Source organism: Oncorhynchus keta, unplaced genomic scaffold (genome assembly GCF_023373465.1).
Source record: "Oncorhynchus keta strain PuntledgeMale-10-30-2019 unplaced genomic scaffold, Oket_V2 Un_contig_1690_pilon_pilon, whole genome shotgun sequence".
NCBI classification, from domain to species: domain Eukaryota; kingdom Metazoa; phylum Chordata; class Actinopteri; order Salmoniformes; family Salmonidae; genus Oncorhynchus; species Oncorhynchus keta.
The window spans coordinates 1,013,424-1,034,899 of record NW_026280186.1 but is presented as its reverse complement, the minus strand read 5'-3'; the positions used below and the strand labels follow the sequence as shown (position 1 = coordinate 1,034,899).

At 42.7% G+C, this 21,476-nt stretch overlaps 2 protein-coding genes across 3 annotated transcripts; both read left to right on the top strand.

The window, feature by feature from the left end:
• Nucleotides 1–5,759: 5,759 nt before the first annotated feature.
• LOC118364802 (calcium homeostasis modulator protein 1-like) lies at nucleotides 5,760–11,746 on the top strand. The gene is made up of 3 exons (XM_035746522.2): nucleotides 5,760–7,784; nucleotides 8,271–8,865; nucleotides 9,070–11,746. The coding sequence occupies exons 2-3, from the start codon at nucleotides 8,314–8,316 to the stop codon at nucleotides 9,595–9,597; spliced, it is 1,080 nt and encodes a 359-aa protein (XP_035602415.1). The 5' UTR covers nucleotides 5,760–7,784; nucleotides 8,271–8,313; the 3' UTR covers nucleotides 9,598–11,746.
• A 3,496-nt stretch (nucleotides 11,747–15,242) lies between these two features.
• On the top strand, nucleotides 15,243–21,474 carry LOC118383391 (RING finger protein 122-like). 2 transcript variants are annotated; one of them, XM_052503270.1, is made up of 7 exons: nucleotides 15,243–15,440; nucleotides 16,041–16,456; nucleotides 17,906–18,063; nucleotides 19,157–19,199; nucleotides 19,432–19,473; nucleotides 19,701–19,783; nucleotides 20,048–21,474. In XM_052503270.1, exons 3-7 carry the CDS (start codon nucleotides 17,960–17,962, stop codon nucleotides 20,166–20,168), a joined length of 393 nt encoding a protein of 130 aa, XP_052359230.1. In that variant the 5' UTR covers nucleotides 15,243–15,440; nucleotides 16,041–16,456; nucleotides 17,906–17,959; the 3' UTR covers nucleotides 20,169–21,474. The 2 variants fall into 2 exon arrangements, with proteins under 2 accessions (XP_052359230.1, XP_052359231.1); XM_052503271.1 differs by having other exon boundaries at nucleotides 15,243–16,456.
• Nucleotides 21,475–21,476: the final 2 nt, after the last annotated feature.

Sequence of the window (21,476 nt, the reverse complement as noted above, 5' to 3'; positions counted from 1 at the left end):
TCAACTTGTCACATGGATTATTATGAATGCTTCTACCTTGCTAATTGAATGTGTCATGACGTCTTTGAGTACAGCGAGCACAATCCCCCGGTCTCTGCTTCTACATCCAGACTGCTGTGGGCAGAGTGAGGTCGTAAATTCCTAAAGAAGACCCTGCCTCATGGCCACACAGTAGTCGAGAGAGGGTAAACTTTCACAGAGGACAAAGGAAATCCTTCCACCTAACAGAACTTCAGGTACGAACAAATTTCATGTCCAGAGAAAGTGTAAAACATCGGTGAAGAATCCAGCTACGAACTGGTGCGTTTGTCCCAACTTGGGAAGCTCATGGGAGATGGTATGGCCACATTACCATAACGCTGTTTATATAATAACCTTAGATATGAGGTTTACATCTAATTGCTGTATAAGATTAATGAGTGAGTATGATACTGTTTGTATAATTGTGTAATATGGTTGTGGACTGTTTAATGAAGAAAAATATAGTTCCCTTTTGATTTGAACTAAATCAGAGGACCGCCCCTGAGCCCAGTTAGGGTCAGACATCCTGGGACAGCCCCTTTCTGCCATTCCGAATAAAACCCAACTTTGAGAAATTATCAGGAGACCAAGCTTACCTCAATTACAAGATGGCTAAAGGTTGGCTAAAGGTTGTAAAATATTTTAACCATACCACGTGGTTAAACTCGTAGACTATCGAAACCGACTGAATAAGAACAAGTCTTTGATATTGATTACTAGTTTGCAGCTAGGAATTCGGTATCATTGAACGGGAAGAATGACAACCGCCGAAACATACATTCTATTAAGAATGTCATTTTGAACTATCCCCTCTAACCAAGAAAGAGAGAGAGAGGGAGAGAGATGGACAATTCTACCAAAAGAAATACTTTTCACCAGCGATCAAGACGACACACTGAGCGTAAATATCCACCCTAATTTGCAAATAAATTCATTAAAAATCCTACAATATGATTTTCTGGATTTTTTTTCTCCTCATTTTGTCTGTTATAGTTGAAGTGTACCTATGATGAAAATTACAGGCCACTCTCATCTTTTTAAGTGGGAGAACTTGCAAAACTTGTGGATGACTAAATACTTTTTTGCCCCACTGTATATATTGATTGCAATTGTTCCCGAATGAGTGAGCGTTCATGTGTAAGGGATTAGCATTTTAATTGTTATAATTAACTCTGTAGGGACTTCTTAGTCGACCCCCCCATTGCCCCTTTGTCTAACAAGCTGCCATGCCGGTTCAGCCAACTAGGGCACACTCTATCATTTCATTTAACCATATTTATTGTTTGTTTATGCATTTCTGTGAATTACTTAGTTAGTAATAAATTATTTAAGACAATAGATGTATGGATGACTCCAAGTGAAGACTGGGTTTGTGCAGATAACCAACAATTTACGATGTTTGGAATGAGACTCATGTGAAAGTAAAGTAAATAATTCATTAATTCGTAGACTGATCAGATAAAATATCTGAAAAGTTATTTTAGGAAATTATAACTTTAATCTGAATATTTTTCCTTGGTGCCCCGATTTCATAGTTAATTAGTTACGTGATTAATCAGTTGATCGCATAGTAACTAATTACAGAGAATCTTTGATAAAAACAAAGTCTTCAGTTTAATGATAGTAAAGACACGACAAATGATTGATCCTGTAATTGGCACTGGAGAGGATGGCTGCCGTTTTATGGTCTCTTAACCAACCATGCTATTTTTTTGTCTCGCATTTTTCATAACTTATTTTGTACATAATGTTGCTGCTACCGTCTCTTATGACCGAAAAGAGCTTCTGGAAATCAGAACAGCGATTACTCACCTTGAACTGGGTGAAGAAATTCTCTTTAATGAGTCGGACGAGAGGGATTTACTCCAGACACGCAAACAGGCCCTCATCCCCATCATTCGCATGAGGAAGAGACGGCAAAGATATTGCGGAAAGAGTTAGGGGTGCCTTGTGATGATCCGCCGACGAGTGGCTAATCTGCCCTTGCCATCCGTATTACTGGAAAATAAATTGGACGAGCTAAAAGCATGTATATCCTACCAACGGGACATTAATAACTGTGATATCTTATGTTTCAACGAGTCGTGGCTGAACTACGACATGCATAGAAGAGCATTTCATGATCAGCTGTAGACCACTCTATCTACCTAGAGAGTTTTCTTCTGTATTTTTCATAGCTGTCAAAATACCACTACAGACCGATGCTGGCACTAAGACCAAACAGGAAACCACTCATCCAGAAGTGGCACTCCTAGTGGCTGGGGACTTTAATGCAGGAAAACTTAAATTTGTTTTACCTAATTTCTATCAACATGTTAAATGTGCAACCAGAGGGAAAATAACTCTAGACCACCTGTGCTCCACACACAGAGAAACGTACAAAGCTCTCCCTCGCCCCACATTTGGCAAATCTGACCATAATTCTAAATTAAAGCAGGAAGCACCAGTGACTCTGTCAAAAAAAAGTGGTCAGATGAAGCAGATGCTAAGCTACAGGACTGTTTGGCTAGCACAGACTGGAATATGTTCCGGGATTATTCCTATGGCATTGAGGAGTACACCACATCAGTCACTAGCTTCATCAATAAGTGCCTCGATGACGTCATCCCCACAGTGACTGTACATACATACCCCAACCAGAAGCTATGTGGTCCTTCTGTAGCTCAGTTGGTAGAGCATGGCGCTTGTAACGCCAGGGTAGTGGGTTCGATCCCCGGGACCACCCATACGTAGAATGTATGCACACATGACTGTAAGTCGCTTTGGATAAAAGCGTCTGCTAAATGGCATATATTATATTATATTATTATGTATTGCAGGCAACAGCCACACTGAGCTAAAGGGTAAATCTGCAGCTTTCAAGGAGCGGGACTCTAATCTGGAAGTTTATAAGAAATCCCGCTATGTCCTCCGACGAACCATCAAACAGGCAAAGCGTCAATACAGGACTAAGATCGAATCATACTACACCGGCTCTGACGCTCATCGGATGTGGCAGGGCTTGCAAACTATCACAGACTACAAAGGGAAGCACAGCCGAGAGCTGCCCAGTGACATGAGCTTACCAGACGAGCTAAATTACTTCTATGCTCACTTCAAGGCATGAGAGCACCAGCTTTTCCGAACAACTGTGTGATCACACTCTCCGCAGCCGATGTGAGTAAGACCTTTAAACAGGGCAACATTCACAAAGCCGCAGGGCCAGACGGATTACCAGGACATGTACTCCGAGCATGCGCTGATCAACTGGCAAGTGTCTTCACTGACATTTTCAACCTCTCCCTATCTGAGTCTGTAATACCAACATGTTTCAAGAAGACCACCATCGCCCCTGTGCCCAAGAACACTAAGGTAACCTGCCTGAATGACTACTGACCCGTAGCACTCACGTCTGTAGCCATGAAGTACTTTGAAAGGCTGGTCCTGGCTCACATCAACACCATTATCCCAGAAACCTCAGACCCACTCCAATTTGCATACCGCCCTGACAGGTCCACAGATGATGCAATCTCTATTGCACGCCACACTGCCCTTTCACACATGGACCAAAGAAACACCTATGTGAGAATGCTATTCATTGACTACAGCTCAGTGTTCAAAACCATAGTACCCTCAAAGCTCATCACTAAGCTAAGGACACTGGGACTAAACACCTCCCTTTGACTTCCTGACGGGCTGCCCCCAGGTGGTAAGGGTAGGTAACAATTCATCCGCCACGTTGATCCTTAATACTGGGGCCCCTCAGGGGTGCGTGCTCAGTCCCCTCCTGTACCCCCTGTTCACTCATGACTGCATGACCAGGCATGACTCCAACACCATCATTAAGTTTGCAGATGACACAACAGCGGTAGGTCTGATCACCAGCAACGACGAGACAGCATATAGGGAGGAGGTCAGAGACCTGGTCGTGTGGTGCCAGGACAACAACCTCTCCCTCAACGTGATCAAGACTAAAGAGATGATTGTGGACTACAGGAAAAGGAGTACCGAGCTCGCCCCCATTCTCATCGACGGGGCTGTGTGAAGCAAGTTGAGAGCTTCAAGTTCCTTGGTGTCCACATCTCCAACAAACTAACATGGTCCAAGCTTCCTGCCATCCAGGACCTCTATACCAGGCGGTGTCAGAGGAAGGCCCTAAAAATTGTCAAAGACACCAGCCACCCAAGTCATAGACTATTCTCTCTGCTACCGCACGACAAGCGGTACCGGAGCGCCAAATCTAGTTCCAAGAAGCTTCTAAACAGCTTCTACCTCCAAGCCATAAGACTACTGAACATTTAATCAAATGGCTCCCCAGACTACTTGCATTGCCCCCCCCCCCTCCTTTTTTTACGCTGCTGGTGCTTTCTGTTATTACCTATGCATAAGTCACTTTAACCCACGTGTACATATTACCTCAATGTGCCCCTGCACATTGACTGTACAGGTACCCCCTGTATATAGCCTCACTATTGTTGTTTTACTGCTGCTCTTTAATTATTTGTTACTTTATTTCTTATTTATTTCAGTATTTTTCTTAACTGCATTGTTGGTTAACGGCTTGTAAGTATGCATTTCACTGTAAGGTCTACCTACACCTGTTGTATTCGGCGCATGAGAAAAATACAGTTTGATTTCATTTCAGTGGTTGACTGTTTCTTTAAATAGTGTCTCTTTTTTTTTTAAAGGTATGGCGGCATGGGGGAAAGGTGCAGGTAAGGGGAAATTGCCTTGTGGCCTTTTAGTGTTTCACTGACTCAGTTGTTAGAGAATATATTTGATGCATCTTGATTTGAAATTGAATTAGTTTAGTTAGTGATTCCCTTGACCCTGCACCAAAACCTGTTTTTGTTTTGTATATTTCACTGTGTTACCCTGTGTACTCTTTGACCTGGCTTAAAAGATAGTCTGAGGTTTTGACTAATGTTGAAGGAGAAAATAATACTATAATATCCACTCAACCCAAACTTTAAGAACCTGCATGTGTGTTAGGCATAGCTCCCCATGCGTTTGTTTAAACCTGGAGTGGTGTAGGTTCGGCTAAACGTGTTTCTCTACTGCCTCACAGACCTTTCACTTTGTATGTACTTTTGACCTTGAGCTTCATGTACACGAGGAAGCAGAGCCAACTGTAGACGTATCTCAGGTAGAATACGATAGGAACAGGAGCTCAAGCAGTAGAAAATGTGAGGTGCCGGTATTCCAGTGAGCTCCTGCCCAAGTCAGGCACTGCAGATGATACAGGTATGATGATGGGGATTCGCATGACGATACTGGCATTCAGTAGATTCGCCTGTGTTATCACCAGTATATGTCTCGACGCTCTTGCTCGGGCACAGATCGACGTCTGTGCGATGCGCATGCGAGCAAACCTCTAGCTGTGGAAAAACCAGACAACTGGCTAACGTCAACATGACACGCTCAATTACCAAAGCACATTCGTGCATACAGAATGTGCACAGTAGAACACGTGGCTATACCATCTGTACTACAGTATTCTAAAACCGAATGTTCTTCCTGCCTTATCGTCACAGTAGCTATTCTGAGTGAGACGTAATGGTTGTAGCATGTTATTGTTACCATGTTTAGCCTATTGTCCTTTTTATTCTTATTCGCTGTTATCATTGTCTCTTTTAATTTTTATTTTATTACAACCATAATTTAAAAAGCCAGGGAGAAGACAAAGTCTGCTACATCCTTCTGTGTCTATCAGAGTAAATTCAGAGTAAACTGAACTTCGTTTGAGTAAATTCCTTTGCCTTCTGTACAGAAAGATTCTACTACTGATATACATCTAAAGCTACTGGCAGTGGTGGAAAAAGTACTCAAATGTCATACTTGAGTAGAAGTAAATATACTTTAATAGAAAATGACTCAAGTAAAAGTGAAGTCACCCAGTAAAATACTACTCGAGTATTTTGTTTTAAATATACATAAGTATCAAAAGTAAAAGTATAAACTATTTCAAATGTCTTATATTAAGCTAACCAGACAGCACCATTTGTATTTTTATTGGCGGATATCCAGGGGGACGCTCAGACATAATTTACAAATGAAGCATTTGTGTTTAGAGAGTCAGATCAAAGGCAGTATGGATGACCAGGGATGTTCTCTTGATAAGTTTGCAAATTGGACCGTTTTCCTGTCAAAATGTTATGAGTACTTTTGGGTGTCAGGGAAAAGGTATGGTGTAAACAGTACATTATTTTCTTTAGGAATGTAGTAAAAAATTGGCAAAACTATAAATAGTACAGTACAGATACCCCCCCAAAAACATTTTTATTTTTACTTAAGTACTTTACACTACTGGATATCAGGACAACACCAGATAATAGTAATATATCATTATGTGATGTCATGAGTAGAATAATAGAATATTCCATGTTTTTGATCATACCCTCACATTAACAATGCTGTTCAAACAAAAGCTAACAATGTATGGAAAATGACTTGCTTTTATATGGTCGTGTGGGGTATGAACTGGTATTAGCTAGCTTTGACTGGTTTGTCCGGCTGTGCCTCATTCTCCTAGGTGCAGTTGGATGCCACGTAAAGCCCATTACTATTGTATAGGTAAGGCAGGACAGAGGATGCCTAAACCTTATGTAATATTGTTTACGAGGTGGCAGGGTAGCCTAGTGGTTAGAGTGTTGTACTAGTAACGGAAAGGTTGCAAGTTCAAATCCCCAAGCTGACAAGGTACAAATCTGTTGTTCTGCCCCTGAACAAGGCAGTTTAACCCACTGTTCCTAGAAAATAAGAATTTGTTCTTAACTGACTTTCCTAGTAAAATAAAGGTAAAATAAAAGTCACGTGACTAAGGGTATATAAGATGACAGCAGTATGTGTACTGGCATAATTCATTATAAAGTAATGGATTTGGTGTACAAATAATATTGTTAAATACAGAGATACCAGTCACATCACTGTGATTCCCAAGTGGAAACAGTGACTCATTAATCTGTGAACAAATATTTCAGAGAGAATAACCCAGATCATTTGAATGGGCTGAAACTATTTTTGCATCTCAGCTGTGGGAATTTCAGCTGTGTCACTCTGGTTAGAGACAGAAAACCACCTCATCCTGTCCAGACAACTGCAAATAGACGTATCAAACCTCTTCTTTATATGAATATACGCATATAAAGGTAGACCAAAAAAAAGCATTTCACAGACCAACATATAGTAGAATAACAATACAATAAATATTAGTTGCTCTAGTTTGAGGTGGTTCTCACCTCTTCTTGGAAGTCACGAGTCATGACTGTCTTATGGCAGACTAACGTCTGCAAAGCAGTACCCGTGGCCCAAGTGTTTTTTAGGGCCTGTAACATGTTTGCTCTTGGGACAATGGAGAGGGGGAGATGGGAAACCTGTTACATCAGTACAACAGAGAAAGGAGTGCAGGTGCCTTCACAGGGAGGGGCCTAGCTGAAGGCAGATGACGTGACCTTGCCTTTGCTTTCTACCATTCCACATCCCCATAGACTGTTCTTGAAGGGTTGAGTGAGCATCGGAATCAACAATATTCCAAAAGTCCCTGGAGAACTATTTGCCATACATTTTCAGCCTTATCATCATTTGAGCTCATTGAACTTGAACTTGATTTAATCAATGACTGCATACTAGAAAGAGGAGAGTTAGTCTACCAAGAGGTGTGGCAACGCTGGAGTGGATCAAGAGAAGTTGAAGGAATATTTGTGATCGTCCATTTGTTGCCTTTTCATCATTTGAGATTATTTCACCACCTGCATACTTGGAAGAGGAGAAAAGCCCATTGTGACGTAAGTAGGCCTTTCTTTTCAGTTACTTAGATGATTGACTTCTCACTGTCTATTTTGTTAAGTCTTTTTCAGACACTCAAACCATTTATGACTTGCTGGAATGAAACTGAACGTTGATTTACCAGTTGTTCAATAAAAACAAGTCATTCTTGAATGATTTGTGAGCTCTTCAGACGCTCAAACCATTGATGTTTCATTATAAAGCAGTGGGAGATTGATTCAGTTGTTTAGTCAGTACTACTTGTAAACAACATCTTCATTTACTTCTTTGTCTACATTTTACGAGTTGCAAATTTACACAGACACAGGGCTAGACGATTTCTCCAACATCAAACGACTGAGTGCCTTTCACATTTTGGGCCCCGTCACATGTTTTGTTGTTGAATTCTAACATCTGCCTCCGTGTTCTCCCACCGATTTGAATACTTCAGAGGCACCACTATCAAATTGATTCCAAACAACTGGATCCATCTTTTTTTTCTACAGATCTCAGTACATTTAAAAAGGCGCCACCAGCAGACCATTCAAGATGGATAAGTTCCGTATGATGTTCCAGTTCCTCCAATCCAACCAGGAGTCCTTCATGAATGGCATCTGTGGTATCATGGCCCTAGCTAGCGCCCAGCTCTACTCAGCCTTCGAGTTTAGCTGCCCTTGTATCCCGGAGTACAACTACGCCTACGGGATTGGACTGCTGGTTATCCCACCTATATGGTTCTTCCTACTAGGGTTCGTGTTGAATAACAATGTTTCGATGTTAGCTGAGGAGTGGAAAAGGCCGACGGGGAAGAGGGTGAAGGATCCGACGATCCTCCGTTACATGTTCGTTTCGATCACGCAGCGGTCCTTGATCGCGCCCATGGTGTGGATATCTGTGACTCTTATGGACGGGAAGAGCTTCCTGTGTGCGTTCAGCGTCAACTTGGACATTCATCAGTTTGGGAATTCGACCCTCATTGAGGGAATGACGGAAGTGGAGATTGTTAAATTGTTAGCGAAGATTCCATGCAAGAATATCTTCAATCAGCCCGAGGTGATATCGAGAGAAGCGGCATCGAGATATATCAAGTGTATATCCCAGGTAAGTTGTCGTTGGTAGTTTCCATATTCACCTAGTTCACATTTAGGTGCAGACAATCTCTTTCAAAATAACTGTTGTGTTCAATCCATTGTACATCAGTTGTCCCAACCTAAGTGTAAACCAGGCCATTGGTTCAAAGTAAGTTAGTTGTAGTGGTAAAGCAAGGTCTTTGTTTACGTATTATCATCACGTGTTTCCCTGTAGGCGTTTGGCTGGGTATTCCTGCTGCTGATGACCTTAGCAGCCTTCATGATACGAGCCATCCGACCCTGCTTCACCCAAGCTGCCTTCCTCAAGACCAAATACTGGTCTCACTACGTCGACATCGAACGCAAGCTCTTCGACGAGACGTGCAAGGAGCACGCCAAGACCTTCGCCAAGGTCTGCATCCAGCAGTACTTTGAGAGCATCAGCGGCGACATGCGCAGCTTCCACAAGCGCCGGTCAAGCAAAGACGATAGCGACGATGATGATGATGACAAGAAGAAGAGCGACGAGGACAAGCTTCTCGGGATCCACGACCAGGACGATATGAACAAAGTTCTGTGGAATTGGCACACGTGTAAGCCGCCTCTGGCACTGAGGAAGGAACAGTCGGATGGAGAATCCCATGAAGGGCTCATACCAAATGGAGACGTCCATGGAGTCAGTGGAGGACCAAATGGATATGCTAACGGTCACGCTCCTGATTTGCCTAAGAGGGAATGGGCGGTATACTACAGCAAAGTTTGAACATTTCAAAAGAGGAAAAAGCACCATTTACTGTGGCATGGATATTTTTGATTGACTATTTAGACTGATAAGACTGATTGTCCTTTACGATTTAGACTGTGGTTTAAAGATAGAATTGAAGTCCTTTTTGTAGTGTGATTATTTATAATAATTCATATTTTGATGGAGGGCTTAGTTGGAAATGATTCCTGGCATCCAACATCAAACACTCCCAAATTGGCACTTTTGTTGCTCCTTGGTTTCAGAGTGGTTAACTGTATTTTTTGTCAGAGCACCCAAAGGGGGAACCTTACTTGAGTTGTTGTACATAATGTGTCAGATATGTCATGAGGATGTACAGTCTGTTTCTTGTTATTACTGCTATGTGTAGACTTAAAAAAAATATTTATCAATTAAACTAAACATCAAATGGCTCCTCGTAGAATCTCGATGAAATGTTTCCTTTAGCCCAACACTACTGTGGAAGCCTAAATTCATAACTTTTTTATTCATCCTAGCTTACATAAAAAGCATAATTCTGAGACACCCCCCCCCTCCCTAAAATGTGTTTGTAATATTTTATTTCGTTTTCCTACCAGGAAATACAGTACAAGTCAGAAGTTTACATACACCGTTGCCAGATACATTTAAACTCATTTTCTCACAATTCCTGACATTTAATCCCAGTAAAAATTCCCTGTTTTAGGTCAGTTAGGATCACCACTTAACTTTAAGAATGTGAAATGCCAGAATAATAGTAGAGAGAATGATTTATTTCAGATTTGATTTCTTTCATCACATTCCCAGTGGGTCAGAAGTTTACATACACTCAAATAGTATTTGGTTGAATTGCCTTGAAATTGTTTAACTTTGGTCAAACGTTTTGGGTAGCCTTCCAGAAGCTTCCCACACTAAGTTGGGTGAATTTTGGCCCATTCCTCCTGACAGAGCTGGTGTAACTGAGTCAGGTTTGTAGGCCTCCTTGCTCGCACACACCTTTTCAGTTCTTGATTGAAGTCAGGGCTTTGTGATGGCCACTCCAATACCTTGACTATGTTGTCCTTAAGTGATTTTTCCAGAACTTTGGAAGTATGCATGAGGTCAATGTCCATTTGGAAGACCCATTTGCGACCAAGCTTTAACTTCCTGACTGATGTCTTGAGATGTTGCTTCAATATATCCAATTAATTTTCCTCCTCATGATGCCATCTATTTTGTGAAGTGGACCAGTTCCTCCTGCAGCAAAGCACCCCACAACATGATGCTTCCACCCCAGTGCTTCACAGTTGGGATGGTGTTATTTGGCTTGCAAGCCTCCCCCTTTGTTCTCCAAACATAATGATGGTCATTATGGCCAAACAGTTCCATTTTTGTTTCATCAGACCAGAGGACAATTCTCCAAAAAGTATGATCTTTGTCCCCATGTGCAGTTGCAAACTGTAGTCTGGCTTTTTGATGGCGGTTTTGGAGCAGTGGCTTCTTCCTTGTTGAGCGGCCTTTCAGGTTATGTCGATATAGGATTTGTTTTACTGTGGCTATAGATACTTTTGTACCTGTTTCCTCCAGCATCTTCACAAGGTCCTTTACTGTTGTTCTGGGATTGATTTGCACTTTTCGCACCAAAGTACGTTCATCTCTAGGAGACAGAGCGGTTCCTGAGCGGTATGACGGCTGTGTGGTCCCATGGTGTTTATACTTGCGTACTATTGTTTGTACAGATGAATGTGGTACCTTCAGGTGTTTGGAAATTGCTCCCAAGAATGAACCAGACTTGTGGTGGTCCACAATCTTTTTTCTGAGGTCTTGGCTGAGTTCTTTTGATTTATTTTCCCATGATGTCAAGCAAAGAGCCATTGAGTTTGAAGGTAGGCCTTGAAATACATCCACAGGTACACCTCCAATTGACTCAAATGATGACAAATAGCCTATCAGAAGCTTCTAAAGCTATGACATAATTTTCTGGAATTTTCCAAGCTGTTTAAAGGCACAGACACTAAGATGAATGTAAACTTCTGACCCACTGGAATTGTGATACAGTGAATTGTAATTGAAATAATCTGTCTGTAACAATTGTTGGGAAAATTACTTGTGTCATGCACAAAGTAGATGTCCTAACCGACTTGACAAAACTATAGTTTGTTAACAATAAATTTGTGGAGTGGTTGAAAAATGAGTTTTAATGACTCCAACCTAAGTGTATGCAAACTTTCGACTTCAACTGTATGTATGCAGCATTGGTGTGATCAACTTGGCTCTGAGAAGTTCCACGACAAAGTTATTGTAATTCCAAAACCAATGAACCTTCGAGTCAGAATTATGCTGTTGGGTGCGCCTCATGCTTGTGGAATCAACTTTTGTCTTCCTTAAAAGCATTGTTGTTTCTTTGCTAAACCTGTTGTAGAATACCAAACAAAGATCAGAATGCCCTGAATGCTGGTTTAAAAGCTACCATGAGTAGTAATGTTTGTATTAGTGACATTTTGCAAACAATCAATGATTTAAACTTACTTTCATACTCTAATGCTGACCTATAGTGTTAGATTGTTGTTCTGGAATGTTCTTTGACACACTCAAAATGAACTTTTATTGATTAGGTGTCACAATTCGGTCAAACAGTATTTACAAATTGAAAAACATCTGTCAACTGTAACCCAGATACTAAAACATCAGCATACTGTATGTAATTTCATATGGTATTTACAGTTGTGACTCAATCTAAACCTTCTCTCAACCATGACAAGTGTCCTCATGACCTGATATTCCATCTCACTCAGTAATTGCATGTAAACTGGACACACACACACACACACACACACACACAGCCATAACAATTTACATGATGGGACAGAAACAAGGTCAGGATTTGCATCTCTCTCTCGTTTCATCCTATCCCCAAGCTTTCAGGTAAAGTGCTTTTTAATCAGCCTTTTGGCAATCAATGTTTACTTCACTTTATCTGTCACAAAGCTTTTAAAATAACATTTCTTAAAACACCATTTATTTATTTCATTACATATGCATGGCGATAGATGACATTTATCCTCATATATCAGTGAGTTGTTGACGGTTTGACATAACACTGCTCTCCCATAGCATACCACTAGAGGGTAGAAAAACTACAAATACCAAGTCTAACCTCCCAAAGTTGCTTGTCAACACCATTGAGGTATAGAAGAATGGTCAATACCCTGCTCATTTATAAGTCACAGGACACCCGATACAAGCATTTCGCTACACCCACAATAACATCTGCTAAACACGTGTAGTTGACCAATGAAATGTGATTTGAGGATGTTAATGGAGCCTAGGGTATCCTTATAAATCAAAAATGTCCATATCGACTGAACATCCTCATCTTGTTTTGTACTACACTCTCGTGGAAGCGTTGAACAGAGTAGCTGATTTGGTTCTGGGAGCAGAGATTCATCTTGGACCGACAGACAATACATCTGTGCTCTGGATAATGATGATGTCATAATTATAGGATGATGAGAATGTAATGAATCCCCTGGATCCCACGGAAGCCTCCACTCCACTCCTCCTCATAACAGCTCGTCCCAGATCAGTTTGGGCTGTATAGCCAACTGGTATGACCATAGGGCTTAGCTATAGAGCAGATCTGGGAACAGGGTATCCTCCCACACACTGGTCATTTTCATTAGCAAGAAAACAACAGTTTCTTATTAGATAGGTTCAGGGAGTCACTCCCTCCCTGGTATGCTATGGGAGAGCAGGGTATCGTCAGACAGGGCCACAGTGCCCCATGGTGTGCGGGGGAGTTAGGGTCAGTCTGTCCTATCTGGTCTATTTATCCTGTCTTATCTGGTGTCCTGTGTGATCTTAAGTATGCTTCCTAGAATTCTCCCATCTCTTTTTCTCTCTCTCTCTCTCTCTCTCTCTCTCTCTCTCTCTCTCTCTCTCTCTCTCTCTCTCTCTCTCTCTCTCTCTCTCTCTCTCCCCCTCCTGGAGGACCTGAGCCCTAGGACCAGACCAAGCCTCAGCACTACCTGGCCTGAGGACTCCTGACTGTCCCCTCCCTAGTCCACCTGGTCATGTTGCTGATCCAGTTTCTGCTGTTCTGCCTGAGGCTATGGAACTCTGACCTGTTCTGCTGTTTTGACCCCCCCTCCTCTCTCTCTGTACTGCACCTGCTATCTTGACCTCTGAATGCTCAGCTATGAAAAGCCAACTGACATTTACTCCTGAGATGTTGACCTGTTGCACCCTCTATAACCACTGTGAATATTATTTGACGATGCTGGTCATCTATTAAACTTTTACAACATCTTGAAGAACAATCTGGCTATAATGGCCATGTACTCTTATAATCTCCACCTGGCACAGCCAGAAGAAGACTGGTCACCCCTCAGAGCCTGGTTTCACTCTAGGTTCCTGCCTTTCTAGTGAGTTTTTCCTAGCCCTCGGGCTTCTACATCTGCATTGCTTGCTCTTCGGGGTTTTAAGCTGGGTTTCTGTATAATCACTTTGTGACATCTGCTGATGCAAAAAGGGTTTTCTAGAAGGAAAATATGACCGGAAAATACATGATTTCACGTGTTTTTGGAACACTGCACGTGATCACGTTTTCACGTGTAGTTTCCTGTTTTCACATGTTATCACACTGACTTCACATAAGATCACATGATAACATGAAAACGTGTTTTTGGAATAGCTCACATGTATACCTCACATTCATCTGTTTTCCCCCTATAAGGGCTGTGTTAGTCTGTTTTTTCTGTTTGGTGCCAAATGAACATGGCCCAGGGAACCTTCACATGTGAAATTCATTTGTTTTTTCCCCCATAAGGTCCGTTTTGGTCTGTTTTCTTCCGTTTGGTGCCTAATGAACATGGGCCAGGGAACCAGGGTGCCAGGAAAGCATATATCCTCCTTCCTAGCTCCCTACCCTACAGCCCAAATCCTGCAGCTGTCGTCTCCGAGGCCTGTTGGCCTGCTGGTCTGGCAGGACTGGCATGTGTGGGTGGAAGGATGGATGTCTCTGGCCATCTTTCACTCTCTAGTATTTGTCTTTCTTTCTGCTTTCTTTTGATCTCCCTTTCTCTGTATTTCCCTCTCTCCAACTCGGCTCCTCTCTCTCTACCAACATGATAGCAACACGTTTATATATAGACCATAGAAAATAACCAGACTGGAACCAATAACCAAACTGGAAAATAACCAGGGCTTCGACTGACAGAGCTAGCTTCCCAATCCCCCTATATGCGTTGGCTGTGGTAGCCATGTTGGTTTTGTTGCCCAGTGATAGTTTTATTGTTTTGAGTAAAAGGACTGGCTGCTGGCATTCCCCTCACCCTGCCTGGCTTTGCATTGCTGGGTTGCAACGTACATATATCACATAATTAATGAGAAACTGGGTTGTTGTCTGGACGGCAGCAGTGCACATGTCACTGACCAGGCCCTCCCTGTCTTTCCTGCAAGACTCCAACACACACACCGTATCCAGTCGTCTCATTCGTCAATGTCTAGCCCCCCTGTCTTACCCTCCTGCCTATGCCTGTTTTCACCTCTCCCATGGAGAAAGGGAGAGAGACAGGGATTGGAGGACAGAGGGAGAAGAGGAGGGCCCACAGGAGAGGGAGGGGGAGGAGGGAAATGAGAGTTGCGAGGCAAAGGACTGGTCACATGACCAACAGCCACAGCTCTGTTTACAAACCAGAGAGAGAGAAAGAGGGAGGGAGAGAGAGAGAGACCCTTGTATTGAATTGAGAGAGGCAGAGGCAGAAATATAGAAACAGCAGCAGCAATAGCAGAAGCAGCAGAGGAGGATCGAGGCAGATTTCTAGACCACCATTATGGATTGAGACGAAGAGGGAACCCTGCCACCATGACCAGGCCAGCTGGAGGTGGGAGACTGTCTTTGTCTCAATATTTTCCCCAATCGAAGCAGCAGATGGTTAGAGGGAGAGTAGGAACTTCCCCCTCCTAAATACACACACACACATACACACTAGCTAAATATCCTAGCTAGAAGACTGTTCTTTGTTTGTGTTTTGGGGGAATCATGTTTTTCCTGCTGTGAAGAGTACGCTCTACCACCCTAGTAGATCAGAGCCCTGAAGGAGTAGAGGAAGAGGAGGAGAAGAGAGGGCAGACAGAGGGGATAAGGCTTGTGAAAATCCCTCTGTTCAGAAGGATTTGGAGGGGGACAAAGCAGGGACTAATACCTCCCACACTGGAATAAGAGCAGGGACTCTGTCGTTTGGAATGGTTTTCTGTCACTGATGAACTGGACAGTTGTTGTTTACCGGATTGCAATTTATGGGGCTGTTTTTCTCCTGAATGCAAGTTCTTTTGATTGGGAGGAAAGGAAGTGTGTGTTGTTTTGATTGGGAGGAAAGGAAATGTGTGTTGTTTTGCTCTGTGTCGAGAGAAGATTTCACCAGTGGACATTGACATGAGGTAAGAGCCATGTGACTAAACTGATTTCTTCGTCTCTCTGACAGTCATCACTTGGACGTCAATGTCGAGAGAGGAGAAGGAGCACACACGAGGACTGCAGCACTCCCAATCCCACATCTCCCAATCCTAACCCTCGGGAGCTAATCCAGATTTGGGAATGTCGCGCATGGATTGCTGAGTGGACAAAACCACACAGCCAGAATCTGTACACTCTTCTTCTCGGAATTCTGATCATCTTCATGGTTTTGTTTTTGGACGATCCACCACGACCTCAAACCACCCCAGCGACTCGTTTTGTCTTCTTTTAGCCCCAGTTTAGAGACTGATTTTGGGCTTCCGGGCGTTGAGGTAACCTGGTAGTTTGGCCCTCACACAGGTCCAGCCTTCTCCTGACAGGGCCTGGATTTACTGCTGCAGTCCTGGGAGTCAGGTTTCATGCAACCATTCCAATGGTGTAACGGTAAGTGTTTTTCCTCAACCTTCTGCCAAGTCAATGTAACGCAGTCTGTAGTTTACACAGCCTGTGTGTTCCACTATAACTCTCCCCCCTCCCTTCAACTCTTTACTTACTGCTAACAGGGCTTCTGTAATTGATATGCTTGAGAAATGACGAAGTTGCTTGTGAGTTCAGTTGGGTTTGTCGACAGGGCGAAACGGAACTCAAAAGAATGATATTTTCCAGGGTTGTGTTTAGTTAGTTATATATATAGGCTACATAGCAACCATCATGTAACTGTAACTAACGGTACTACTAGAGGTTGTTTAGCTATTCAATACCTAGCTGGTCTCGGCATATGGTCCATTCTACATCTGAGAAAATAAACTGTCTATGTAACCATGTTTCAATTCTAAGACCCCCTACTCCCATTCCCCCTCCCTTTACCCCAATGTCAAATGAATGACCCCACCCCCCCCCACTGTGCTCAAGCTGTAGCCGTTCTATCACTCCAAATGAAGTGACACGGCCGTTAAAACAGACTGGCAAAGAGAGGGGGGTGAGGGGGCATCTCGTCCGTGGTGAGGCAAATTCACAAGAACAGAACACATGGGGCATATGGGTGGAAGTGGTGCTTCCTGGTTACCATTGTCTTGCCAAATGGTGCCTCAGTCCCTAGAGTGTTGTGTGTCTGTTCATGAAAAGGCTAGCTAAAGCCCCCAATCAACCCCCACCCATGACACACACACACACACACACACAACCCACAGGCCAGCCACCTAGTCTGTGAAGGGGAGTCTGTGGAACAGATGGCCCACCGACGGAAGTGGAGCCACCATACTCCATGTTGGTTTAGTTCACTGCCAATTACGTGCCTCGGCTCCAGTCAGAGCAGAGCAATACAGAGCAGTACGGGTGGGATGGGAGCCAAATACCAGGCAGTCACTTCCCCCTCCCTCCCCACCAAATATTGACCTTGTCGTTTGGATTGTCAATACAAGGCTTACTATGCTTTCTAACATGAAGCCCGAGATAGTAAAACACATGTCGGTGGCTCTGGTGTCCTACATGGAGGTTATAATGGAGATGTCTACGGGAGGAATACCATACAATAAGCAACGCAGTTATAACGAGAGCCCTATATTTAGACTGAAATATATTAGTCCAAATCTGAATATGTCTCTAGTTATAACACCTACGTGAGAAGTGAATCAGCGAGAGATTCTGTGTTCCATTTTAGTGTCTCTCCTGTTTTAAAAGGTGTGTAAACAAGAAGCTGTGAACCGTTTGCATGTGGGGGATATGTCCCCGGCTCCTCTGTTTTGAGAGAGGAAAACAAAGTAGTATTTATAGCACTTTCATTATATGGTAAGTGAGGTAAACTGTGACATGTTTTTGTTCAAGTCCCTCTATTGTTTTGACAATCTCTTTCATGACAACAAGCTGTGTGCAAATATATATTTTTCTTCTCAGGATGCCTGTGGTTTAGGTCTCCAGCACTTTGAGAAGTACTGTGGACATAGCAAGATGGATACCACTTACCACCTGCCACTCAATGTCTACGTGATAGTGCTGGGCATCGGCCTGTTCGTCTTCATGCTCAGCCTCATCTTCTGCTGCTACCTCTTCAGGTATGTAGGGTCATCACTAGCTGGAACAGCCACAAAGTGATAAACCCTGCCTATTTCTACATTTTAACATCTGAATTTAAACCTAACCCGAACATTAACCACACTGCTAACCTTATGCCTAACCCAAACTGAAATTAAGACCAAAAAGCACATTTTTGTGCTCATTAATTTTTACGATATAGTGAATTTTGACTTTGTGGCTTGGAAACCGTAGGGGGAAGGACCCAAACAAAGATGGCTGCTGGCCGGTTGCCATTGCAATCAGGATATTAACATGTAGACTTATCCACATGGAGGCTTCACTTACTATGCTTCAAGAGCCTTTATTTAATTACGTATTATCATATTATAGGCCTATGATATTATTTATATACAAGTACAAGTTTTCTTTATTTTTACTATTTTCTACATTGTAGAATAATTTATTATTATTCGTTTGCCTTTCGCACACATTGTATATAGACATTTTTTTCACTGTGTTATTGACTTGCTAATTGTTTACTCATTTAACTCTGTGTTTTCTTTATTTTTACTATTTTCTACATTGTAAATAAAGAAATAAAAAAATTATAATGAAGACATCAAAACTATGAAATAACACATATGGAATCATGTTGTAACCAAAAAAGTGTTAAACAAATCAAAATATATTTTATATGTGAGATTCTTCGAAGTAGCCACCCTTGATTTCTACTGTATATTACATTATGTTGGTGTATGACATTGTTAATGCATCAGTTGTTATATTCTATATTTTAGCAAAGCACCATGCAATGTAAGTAAGAAATACCAAGTCGGACATACAGTGCCTGTCTAGGTCAAGGGTTGTGAATACTTTGAGGGCACTGTATAAGATTGGAATACCCTGCATTTTAAAGTAATGCTACAGAGGTTTTGTATAATTGTGCCCAATTGTGTACTATGTCATCCATTTCGTGTACGTTATCCCCCCCCACAAATAAGAAATGTTATAAATTCTAATTCACACAATATGTTTAAAATTTGCAAATCAAATCAAAGTTTGTCAACTTAAGTGCTTAAGTTCCCAGACTCCATCTTTAAACACGGCCATTTTGTATTTGTCTCTTTGTAGGTTGAAACAGCAAGGGACGAGGGAGCAGTTCAGCTACAACGAGGTAGGCCTTTCTCTACACGAGCACATGTAGCACTGGGGTCTGACCAGGGTTCAACTACTACTACAGTATTTCACACTGTCGGTTGTCGTGCGTTGAAACACAAAGCCTACTCTTTATAGTTAACCTTCCATTACGTCAACCTTGGATTTGTACCAATACCGGTGTGTGTGTCAAGTAGCTTATAGCTCCCTCTAACATATGTACAAACTGCTCTTTATTTTTCTCTCAATAGGTGGTTCTTAAAGGGGCAGGCAAGAAGCTGAGCCTTCTAGGAGTAAGTCGTGTTATTGTGTGTGACGTTTTTCTTTCAATGCAGATCGTTTGGAAAATAATGTAACATTTTGTGACCCATTTCCGTGTGGGCGATGCAATGCCTTTCATTTAACCTGGTGTCGAGTGTTTGAACTCAGATGATGTATTTAGGGCGGGTTGACTCGATCATTGTTTTTGTAAATGTGACCACACACACACTAACACACATTTTTCGTCTTGCCCTTAAAGCAAACGTGTGCAGTATGTTTGGAAGAGTTTCGGACCAGAGATGAGCTAGCCGTGTGTCCGTGTTCACACGCATTTCACAAGAAGTGAGTTAAACATCAGGCTCACCTTATAGTCAGAGCTTACAAAATGTCAACACGTCTGTGGTCATAATGATGTTCGAGAGGCAGCTGAAACTAACATGATTACATCATAAATCCTTCTGGTTCCGTCCTCCCTTCCTTGAAGTTAACATCCTTGTCAGATCAATGATTAGCTCATGGAAGAAAGGACAGACAGAATAAATGAAGGATGCATCTCGATAATATTTCAACAGGACATCTCAAGTCTATTTTGTGTGTCCCATCCAGGTGCCTGCTGAAGTGGCTGGAGATCCGTAGCGTGTGCCCCATGTGTAATAAACCCATCCTCAGGCTCCACCCAGACCCCACACAGGGAACTGAGGGGCCCCAGGACCCAGAGGAGGTGTGAAGGACCCACAGGGGCCACCACGACCGCCATACGCACCTGTACACATTTACACAGAATTGATGGTCATTTTATGGGCATCACAGAGTCGATTGTATTCTTAAAGTGGCTTCCATGGTGTTAGTCTTTGACTGAGCATTAATCAATATGGCTGGGGTTTGGGTACTGTATATGGATGTTGATTACACCCGTCCAGGCCTTTCAGATCGTCAAGAAAGTCAACGATGACCGAGGGGGCAGGGCGCAAGAGAGTGTTTCAGGATCGGGCCCTACTAGTTTAGCAATGGAACCTAAAACATGATGACTCTAACCTTGAGGGATGTGGTGTTTGGAATGTGGCCATACTAGCATGCCAATGGGGCTTCCTGCAAGAAATGAAGGATAGGGTAGGAGGTCAGGTGCAGCAGGTCAGTTTGGGATTGGGCCCTCCTAGCGTAGCAGTGGAGCTTCATAAAACTGCCGTCTAGCCTCCCCCTTTAGATCAGGGAGAATGAGTAAAGGCCATACGGACACTCATGACCCGAATATTCATTTTGCAGGTCAGCAGCGTACTAATAGTATCTCCAGTGAGAATGAGAGGAAAGTGACATAGAAACGGGAGCCACTTTAGAATACCGAGTTCTCCCCCAGTCATTGGACGATGCCTGATACAACACTGCCAGAAACAGCCAATCACAAACGACACGTCAGGCATTCTGAGAAGGTCATTGGTCGAGTATCAGGATTGATGTAAATGGATACCTCTTATACCTCAGGGGTGTTACAATACAAGCCAGCACAAACATGCCATTCAATACCATGTGCCACACACAGAACATGTCCAATACTGCCAACTCCAACCTAGGTAACACGATACTGAGGTCGTCGAAACATTGGACACGTTCCAGGCCGACTACATTGCAGTCGAGCAAATGCGGTTAGCTGACATGTTAAACACTTATCCAGGCGTGGAGATCCGGCAAGAGACTGCAAAGTAGTTGGTCTGGAACGCGGCCAAAGGCTGGAATCACAAAACCAGTCCAATACCAACATCACAGCAACTCTGATGTACAGAACTATATATCCATGAGTGTCAGAAATGGCACCCTATTCCTTACACAGTGCACTACCTTTGACCAGAACCCCATGCAGGCCCTGGTCAAAAGTAGTGTACTATATAGGCAATAGGGTGCCAATTTGACACAAACCAGGTCCATAACCTCAGACTGATAGACAGCTAGTCTTGCCTGTATGTATGTACGTAACGTGACCCCCTCCATCTTGTCATTTTGTACCGTTTGTTGCTTTTAAATAAAATATGTATCATCTCTG